This window comes from Carlito syrichta, unplaced genomic scaffold (assembly GCF_000164805.1).
Source record: "Carlito syrichta isolate Samal-C Ts95f unplaced genomic scaffold, Tarsius_syrichta-2.0.1 Scaffold313176, whole genome shotgun sequence".
In the NCBI taxonomy this organism is placed as follows: domain Eukaryota; kingdom Metazoa; phylum Chordata; class Mammalia; order Primates; family Tarsiidae; genus Carlito; species Carlito syrichta.
The window spans coordinates 94,859-104,594 of record NW_007257272.1 but is presented as its reverse complement, the minus strand read 5'-3'; the positions used below and the strand labels follow the sequence as shown (position 1 = coordinate 104,594).

Here is a 9,736-nt window from a genome sequence, read left to right as displayed (position 1 = left end):
AAAAAAAAAAAAAAGGAAGTGATTCATTTTTCACTATTTCATAAAACATTGCAGTTGAGTTGCCGGTTGGTGATACGCAAGAAATCTCCGAGTGTAAAGAGTTAAACACTGCAGCCAATTAAACTAGGCTCATTCCCTCTGTGCAAATTCTAATCAGCCTTTTGCTGAGAAGAGTAGTCTTCTTCAGAAACATTTCCCACATACATCAAAAGTGTCACTTCCTGAAAGAGAGCTCATGTGTCAGATGTCAGAGCCCTCAGGGAACCACCTGGTCTCAGAGGCTGGGCTCAGAGGCTATTGAATTCCTGGACAGCTGGCATGTGTGTTCCTCATCCTCCGACACATCCACCTACCAACCTCTCTCAGCAGCCAGGCCCTGCTGAGAAAGGGGTTTTCCAGAAACAAGCCCTCACTGGGAGGCCAACATAAAAATCACCAGTGAGGGCAAAGAAACTCCCAGTATGAGCTCAGAATCAACTCCTCCCCACGGGGTTCCTGCAGGCAGCAAGTCAGTCATATCTGCCAGGTCCACACATGGGGGTCTGATCTCACCTGGCAATGGCACTTGCTGAGATGCTCACCAATGCCAGGGAAGGGTACCTGCCAGAATGCCACCTACTCCCTGGCGTCACAGCTCCACTTGAACTGTTTTGACTTGAGCTTCCCTGCAGGGGGAAGCGGGTGACTTACTCTGTGTGCCCCAGGCAGAAGGACTCGATGCTGTGGGGCGCCACGGTCCAGCTGACCCGGATCTTCTCGTCCCGGTCAGCAGTAAGGATGAAGCAGTCATCAGGACTCACAGCCTGCGGCATAAGGAGTCAAAAGAGAAAGAGCCACTGGCTTGCCTTCTCACCCGGCACCATGAACATGTCTGGATTTTCTCCAGTACAGCATCTCTCATGGAAGCAAGGAACCTGCAGCCCAGCCTCCTGCTGGTCCCTACGTAGGCCCAATCCCAGCTATGCTACCCGAGTTGCAGGCCCGGCCCTCCCTGGGCCTCTGGGCCTCCAGGCATGTGTCTGGGACACACAGGGCAGACAAGATGGGAATCAGGGCTGCCCTAAGGCATGTGGCACGGCCCAACTAAGCAGAAGGTGTGCTCATGCTGCACCTGTTTCTCCCACCTTCCTCTTGACATCACCCCAACCCAAGGTCACCTGACTGGAGCACCACTGTGATGGCCCTCCCATCTGGAGCTACTGACAACCTGTCTTTCTTCACCCCGCTATTGGCTTCATCTCCCTAAGTCCTGTTCCTACCACTCCCTACTCCCAAGTCTGCAAAGGGCCGTTCCAGCTACAGGGGAGCCCCCTCTTCACCAGATGTTTGGGACACAAAGACTCAGACCCTTACTCCACTGATATTCCACAGCAGACATGAATTCAGTGCATCCCCACATACCACGTCCAACAACATGGAAAGATGCCCAAGTTCCAGTCGGCCGCCTCCATGTGGCTCCAACACCGGAAAGGAGTAGACGTCTCCAGACTTGTCAGCCACCAAGACCTTCTCCTCGGAGGCTGTAAAGGTCAGGGCCGTACACCTCCTCACCACAGTCCTAGAAGGCCAGAGGGACACCTAAGCTTCCAGGATTGGCACAGGATCCTCCCATAGACCTGCAAGTCACGTGGGTGGCACGTGCCAGTGCCACACACACTCTTGTCCAGGTGCCAAAGGCAGTGCCAAAAAAACAAAGCAATGCAAAGAACTGAAACAAAGCCAACACCTTAGGCAAATGTCACTCTTATGGTTTTTTCTTTAAGAAAATTGTTTCTAGCCGGGCTCAGTGGCTCAGTCTGTAATCCTGCGCCTTGGGAGGCTGAAGTGAGTGGATTGCCTGAGCCCGCGGGTTCGAGACCCGCCTGGACAACTTGGGGAGACCTCATCTCTACAATAAATCAAAAATCAGCCAGGCATGGTAGCGCGCGCCTGTAGTTCCAGCTACTTGGAAGGCTGAGGCAGAAGGATCGTTGCAGCCCAGCAGGTCGAGGCCATGGTGGCCAGGAGCGGCTACTGCACTCCAGTCTGGGCGAGGGAGTAAGACTCCAACTCAAAAGAAAAGAAAAGTGTTCCTGACGGTAGGATCAAGGTGGTGGATACATGGGTGAGTAAATATATGAGTGGACAGACGAAACCCTCTCAACTTTCCTGCATGTTTGAAAACTTCATCGTGAAATGTTGGGGAAAGTGTTCCTTGACCCCAGAATCTTCACTGTGCACTGAGGGAGACAACGGTTGGCCTTGTGAACATGGAGTATGCCCAGGGCCACTGCCAAGGACAAAGGTGGCACCACCATGTAGGACCACCTGGTCTTGCCGCTCACCCAGCAGCCTACCTGGCCACACCCCAACCCTGCTGCTCCTTCTGCGTGTCAGACCAAGAGCCCCATCGGGACTGTGGCGCCCGGTGCTCGCAGATAATGAAGCCCCTGGTCCCTCGGTGCCAGAGCTGGACATGGCACAGGTGGCAGCAAAGCAGTCCCACGACTCCAGGAGGATGTGCTGCTGTCCAGCATGTGCCTACAGGCCAGGGCTTGGAAGTCAATTGTTGATCTGCAGTCACAACCAATGTCCCATTTGCAAGTCAATCCAATAAGAAAGAAGGCCACGGTTCACACCATCTACTGAACCAGGGATCAGGAGTTATACTGTTTCCTCCGGTGATCATTTTACACTTCATTTCCACCAGAAACCCTCAAAGTAAATACATTCTCTCATAGGGCAAGGTGCCCATGAGTTGTTTCACTGGCACGCAAGCTGTACACTGCTGTACACACACACAGTTATGCCCGCTGCCTCATCACACACCCCCTGCTTTCCTTCCTCCCTGGGACTGTAGCCATGCCCGCTGCCCAAAAAAGAGCTGACACCTTACAGGTGTGCGCAGGGCACGAGCCCACAGCAGCTGCAGCACCAGATGTCAGCTAGAAGGGAATTTCAGAACCTTTGTCCCCAACATGTGGGCCCGACGGCCCTGTACTTCTCTCACAAAAGACAGAAAAGTTGGTGGGGGGGCCCTCCACAGCTTCCCTCCGCAGAGGTAACAGGAAAAGATGGCGAGAACAATGACAAAAACAGAATTAGGCTCTAGGGCAAGATTCATCAACATTCTCAGAGCACACTGTAATGTAAACAGATGCCCCCTGCCTGTAGCCACACAGCCCACGTTCTAATAGGCTCATTAAGCAAGCTGCCATAAACATCACCACAGCATTCTAGGGAGCAGGGATGGCCCAGAAATCTCATCCCCACAGGCGGCACAGATGCCCCCCCCACAGCACCCCCACCAGCTCAGCAGAGAAGGCACTTCTCAGCCTCTCAGGCTAAACGTGTCCTGGCAATGACATCAGGATGCAGCTCAGCTGTAAGGGTGGGCTTGAGGGCTAGAGTCAAGGGAGTCAGTTCACAGAACATGGTAAGCCAGCATGTCGCTCAAGATGAGGCAGTGGTCCCAGGACCCTCAGTCCCCTGGCCCATGCAGGTCCCAAAGCAACACTGGACAGAGCTTGGGGTTTTGTCCCAGCTCCAGAGAGCCCCATAGTGGCATGGGGCCTTGGCTGGTCAGTCTTAGATGAAAGTATGTGTGCACAGAACCCCTGAAACAGAACTGCACGTCAGACGTGTTAAAGATGGGCATCTTAACTGGGCACGGTGGCTCAAGCCTGAAAGCCCAGCATTTTGGGAGGCCGAGGTTACCGGAGACCACAGGTTCAAGAATAGCCTGGGCAACTTGGCAAGACCTCATCTCTCCAATAAATCAAAAAATTAGCCGGGCATGGTAGCGCATGTCTGTAGTTCTGGCTACTTGGAATGAGGTGGAAGGATCGCCAGAGTCCAGCAGATCGACGCTGGGGTAGCCGTGAACATGCCACTGCACTCCAGCCTAAGCAATGGAGACACCAAGACAAAAAGAAAAAGAAAAAGAAAAAAGATGGGCGTTTTTCTGGGGAAAGGGGCGATCAGTGCAAATGGGCTCTGTGCCCCCAAAAAGTAAAAAGCTGCCAGGTTAGGGGTGCACAGCCCATCCCCATTGCCAGGTGCCCCTGTGTCACTGGACCAGCTTCAGGGCGCCACCCACTCACTCCATGTGGCTTCAACCATCTCCTCTCTACACAAGCAACTCCTGACAAATAAACCTTACCATACTCCCCTTTCACTTCCCCACTCCTGTCCAAAATCTACTTACCAGAAAAACATCCTGTGACTTCTAGTGAGAAGGGTAAAGATTCCCTCCACCCACTGCTAAAAAAGTCTCAAGACCAAAATTCTAAAGGAATTTTTTTTAAAGAGTATTGAGGAATTTGCCAAGAGGTTTTGAAAGTGCCAATAATGACACACCTGGCTACCTTCACCTACATCTAGCCAGAAAGGCGACAACGTGTACCAGGTCAGCGAGATTTGCCAGGAAAAGGCAAGGTGAGAAGTGCAGTCCCAGACCTCCATGCAACGGTCCACAGGAGGCAGCACTGCAACACGAGAGCCATTCTGACCCCACAGCGCCAGACAAGCAGCTTATGCGTCCAACAAGCCACACAAGCTGTGGCTTCTGTAATCTGGTATCCTGACTGCATCAGATCACGTTATCTGTCTTCCACACCACCTAAGACAAGAGTTTCCTACACAGTTATCTGGATATCAAATTTTTTTTTCTGAGTCAGGGTCCCACTCAGCCATCCAGGATGGAGTGCAGTGGCACACTCACAACTCACCAAAGCCTCAACCTCCTGGGTTCAGTAGATCCTTCTGCCTCGGTCTCCCAAATAGCTGTGACTACAGGTGTGCCCCCCCATGCCGGCCCAATTTTTTTTTTTTTTTTTGTAGAGAGAAGGTCTCCCTATGTTGCCCAGGCTGGTTTCAAACTCCTGGGTTCAACCAATCCTCCTGTCTAGGACTCTCAAAATGCTGGGAATACAGGCATGAGCCACTGCACCCAGCCTGGTTTTGTATTAATTTTTTAAAAGTTTAAGAGTGGGTCAAGACCTCCTCGTCTCTACAAAAAATATCAAATTGAGCCAGGTGTGGTGGCATGCATCTGTAGTCCCAGCTTCTTGAGAAACTGAGACAGAAGGATTGCTGGAGCCCAGGAGGCCAAGGTTAAGGTGAACTGGAATTGTGCCGCTGAACTCCAACATGGACAACAGAGTGAGACTCTGACTCCAAATAATTAAAAACAAAAACAGCCGGGCTCGGTGGCTCAGCCTGTAATCCTGCGCCTTTGGAAGGCTGAGGTAAGTGGATTGCCTGAGCCTGCAGGTTCGAGACCCACCTGGGCAGGCGAGACCTCATCTCCACAATAAATAAAAAAAAATTAGCCGGGCATGGTAGCGTGTGCCTGTAGTTCCAGCTACTTGGAAGGCTGAGGCGGAAGGATTGCCAGAGCCCAGCAGGTTGAGGCTGCGGTGGCCGGGAGCGGCCACGGCACTCCAGTCTGGGTGACGGAGTGAGACTCCAACTCAAAAACAAAACAAAACAAAACGAAACAAAACAAAACAAAAAACAACCAAACATGTAATTAAAGGGAAACACTGCAAGGTGCCAACTGCCACCTTTTGCAAAGCAGTGTTTCGGAGATTGGATTTCAGAATATTTGCAAATACCCACCAGTGCAGCATACCTAATCTAAAAACCTGAAATCCAAAATGCTCCAAAAAGCACTTCCTTTGAGTGTCATGTTCATGCTCACAAAGTTTGGGAACATTATGGACTTCAGATTTGGGGTTCAGGGATCTTTAACCTGTATTGCCACTCTCAGAGTTGCATCAAGTTTTCACTAACGAGAACACCACCATACCACCTCCAAAAGACAAGACAACAGACAAAGTGTCTTCCCTTTGAAAGCCCCTGCACAAGAGGAAGAAGCACAGCCACGTCCACAGGCGGCAGCAGCAACTGCACCTCCCATGAACCTCACCCAGGGATCCTCGTCCTTGAATTCTCCTCTCTAATGAACTGACTGCCAAAGGGAATGACATGAGTCAAGAAAACTCTAGCTCCCTGCAACCACAGGCCACGTAGATGCCAGGAACAAGACCTCACCCCTTCCAGAAGTCAGAGTCCCCCAGGAGTAAGACTTCATCCTCCTAGAAGCCAGAGTCCTCCCAGAGCAAGACCCCACCCACCCTCCTAGGAATCAGAGCTTCCCAGGAGCAAGACTTCATCCCTTTCAGGAGTCGGAGACCCCAGGACCAAGACCTCACTCCTCCTAGGAGTCAGAGTACCCCAGGAGCAAGACTTCACCCTCCTAGAAATTGGAGCCCCCCAGGAGCAAGACCTCACCCCTTCCAGGAGTTGGAGACCCCAGGAGCAAGACTTCACCCTTCTAGGAGTCAGAGCCCCCTAGGAGCAAGACCTCACCCCTCCTAGGAGTTGGAGCCCCCAGGAGCAAGACTTCACCCTTTTAGAAGTCGGAGCCCCCCGGGAGCAAGATCTCACCCCACCTAGGAGTTGGAGCCCCCAGGACCAAGACCTCACCCCTTCCAGGAGTTGGAGGCCCCCAGGAGCAAGATTTTACCCTTCTAGATTGAAGTCAGAGTCCCCCAGGAGTAAGACCTTACCCTCTGAGGAGTTGAAGCCCTTCAAGAGCAAGACTTTATCCCTTCCAGGAGAAGCCCCCAGGAGCAAGACCTCATCTCTCCTAGGAGTTGGAGCTCTCCAGGAGCAAGACCTCACCCCTTCCAGGAGTCAGAGCCCCCCAGGACCAAGACCCTTCTAGGAGTCAGAGTCTCTGAGGGGCAAGATCTCACCCTTCCAGGATTTGGAACCCCCAGGAGCCCTGGACTCCTGCTGTTCCTTGAGGTGGGAAAGCTCTGCAGTTAGGACCAGAAGAGAGCAGGTAGGTTGCTTGGGGTTCTTAAGGTCAGAGAAAAACGCCACCCTAGCAGTAAGCCCACTCAGAGGTAAACTGATGTCTAGGTATGTCTCCTACTTTCTGGCAACCTCAGAAGCTTCACAGCTACAACAGATGTGACAGCTCATGTCTGCAGACACCTGAAAAGTATGTGCTGCCCACACGCCAACACCAAAGCCAAGCCCAGGCTACACACACAGCCAGGCCCAGCCTCCCCTACACCTCTGCAGATGGTGGCCACTCTTCAAAAGGGGGGATCACTTGGACCAGGAGGCAAAAGCCTTAGTGCTGGACACACCCCCCATGGTAAAGAATCAACCTAGCCTTTGGCCTCCTATCCTGGGAAGTAACCTCTAGGAAGAGCAATGGACTTGGGCCCCCAGACAGCCAACCAGGATAACTTAGGGAAAGGGCTGGGAGCCACGTAATACCTGCTTTACCAAAGGTCAGTCACCCAGACAGTATGTGATCGACCCCAACAAACTGTGTGTGCTATCACACACAGTGCCAGGAAAGTGAAGTTGTTCATGCCTCCACAGGGAGAAGACCTCGGCACTGTTCCATGCGTCTCTGCCCTCTAACTGTAGTAAGTGGCAACCCTGAGTAGGACAGCATTCAGTGAGTTGTGTGAGTCCTTTCTATGAATTAATGAGTCCAAGGAGGGCCTCAGTTACATGGGGACAAACTTACAGTCGGTGTCAGAAGGTGGTCTTGTGGACTACTCCTTCGAAGTCACATCCTTTGACTCAAATTTCCAAAGGTATAAACACAGGAAGAGGTATAAGGGAATAGACTCCCTCCCTCCCTCTTTCTCATTCTCTTTCTTTTTGAGTAGGAGTCTCACTCTGTCACCCAGGATGGAGTGTAGTGGAATGATCTCACCACAGCCTCAATCTCCTGGTGCAGGCAATCCTTCCACAGGTGTGTGCCACTATGGTCAACTGATTTTTTTAGTTTTCTGTAGAGACAAGGTCTCACTATGTCTCACAAACTGGTGTCAAACTCATGAGCTTAAAAATCAATTCCCCTAGCCAGGCTCGGTGGCTCAGTCTGTAATCCCAGCACTTTGGGAGGCTGAGGTGAGTGAATTGCCTGAGCCTGCAGGTTCAAGACCCGCCTGGGCAACTTGGCGAGACCTCATCTCTACAATAAATAAAAAAATGAGCCGGGCGTGGTAGCGCGCGCCTGTAGTTCCAGCTACTTGGAAGGCTGAGGCAGAAGGATCGCCAGAGTCCAGCAGGTCGAGGCTGCGGTGGCGGGAGCGGCCACTGCACTCCAGTCTGGGTGACGGAGTGAGACTCCAACTCAATAAAAAAAAATCAATCTTCCTGGTCAGGCTCAGTAGCTCAGCCTGTAACCCCAGCACTTTGGGAGGCCAAGGCAAGTGGACTGTCTGAGCCCGTGGGTTCAAGATCAGCCCAGGCAACTTGGTGAGACCACATCTCTACAATAAATCAAAAATTAGCCAGGTGTGGTAGTGAGTGCCTGTAGTTCCAGCTACTTGGAAGGCTGAAGCAGAAGGATCGCCAGTGCCAAGCAGGTCGACACTGCAGTGGCTGTGAGCATGCCATGGCACTCCAGCCTCGGGGATGGAGTGAGACTCCAACTCAAAATAAATAAATAAATAAAAATCAATCCTCCCGCCTTGGCCTCCCAAAGTGCTGCGATTATAGGCATGAGTTACCATGCTGATGAAACTGTATCATTTTAGTAATGGAACAACCTAACTGACCAGCACTGGGTAATGGCACAATGTCCACAACAGATTGCTGTGTGGGGAACATATACCAGATGCTATAATGTAACCTGTAATATTAATCTGCAACTAGACTGGCATGCACCAGTGTTTATTCCCAAGGGGTACCTCTGGATGGTGAGAATACAGGTTATATTTTTTGTTTTCACTTTGTACTTCCCTGTGGTTTCCAATTTTCCATATGAACCAAAATTAAAGGAGAAAAACACAAAAATTAACACCATAGGACACCAAAATACTCCAGGGGAATCAGACAGAATTAAGAACTTATTCTCAGCTTTCATGATCCAATCACAGCTGAGAAAAAACCCTGAGAAAAAACACAGCTGAGAAAAAACCCTGAATGAGACCCAGCAGATGGCACAAACCATGACATGAGCACATGAATCACAGATCCACATCAGCTCACAACCCCAGCATTTGAAGTTTGCCAGCTGAGGCAGACACTGGAAAACACTAACCCAAAGTCTCTGTGTCATCTGTGAATCTCACTTTATGCACCTGTACTGCTAAGCAATCGCACAAAGGTGAAATTGTTATAGATGCACTCATTTAAAACAACTAAGTTTCCTAATATATAAAGAGCACGTATAGGCCGGGCGCAATGGCTCAAGCCTGCAATCCCAGCACTTTGGGAGGCCGAGGTGACAGGATTACCTGAGACCAGGGGTTCGAGACCATCCTGGGCAACACAGCGAGACCTCATCTCAACAATAAATCAAAAAGTTAGCCAGGCATGGTGGCATGTACTTGTAGTTCCAGCTACTTGGAAAGCTGAGACAGAAGGATCACCTGAGCCCAGTAGGCCAAGGTTGCAGTGGCTGTGAGCATGCCACTGCACTCTAGACTGGGCGACAGAGTGAGACTTCAGCTCAAAAAAAAAGAGCACTTACAAATCAATTATTAAAAAAATGGGGGAAAGATATTAGAATAGGCCGGGCTCGGTGGCTCAGCCTGTAATCCTGTGCCTTTGGGAGCCCGCAGGTTCAAGACCCGCCTGGGCAACTTGGTGAGACCTCAACTCTACAATAAAACAAAAAATGAGCCAGGCATGGTAGCACGTGCCTGTAGTTCTAGCTACTTAGAAGGCTGAGACGGAAGGATCGCCGGAGCCCAGCAGGTCGAGGCTGCGG

General features: G+C 51.2%; 1 protein-coding gene across 2 annotated transcripts in view; it reads right to left on the bottom strand.

Moving 5' to 3' along the window:
• Nucleotides 1–9,736, bottom strand: part of WDR4 (WD repeat domain 4) — a 33,964-nt gene that overhangs the window by 14,269 nt on the left and 9,959 nt on the right. For both annotated transcript variants that reach the window (XM_008070179.1, XM_008070180.2), the window contains exons 4-5: nucleotides 1,402–1,558; nucleotides 691–803 (exon numbers count right to left, since the gene is read on the bottom strand). In XM_008070179.1, coding sequence (XP_008068370.1) covers nucleotides 691–803; nucleotides 1,402–1,558 — 270 coding nt within the window. The remainder of the gene's footprint in view (nucleotides 1–690; nucleotides 804–1,401; nucleotides 1,559–9,736) is intronic.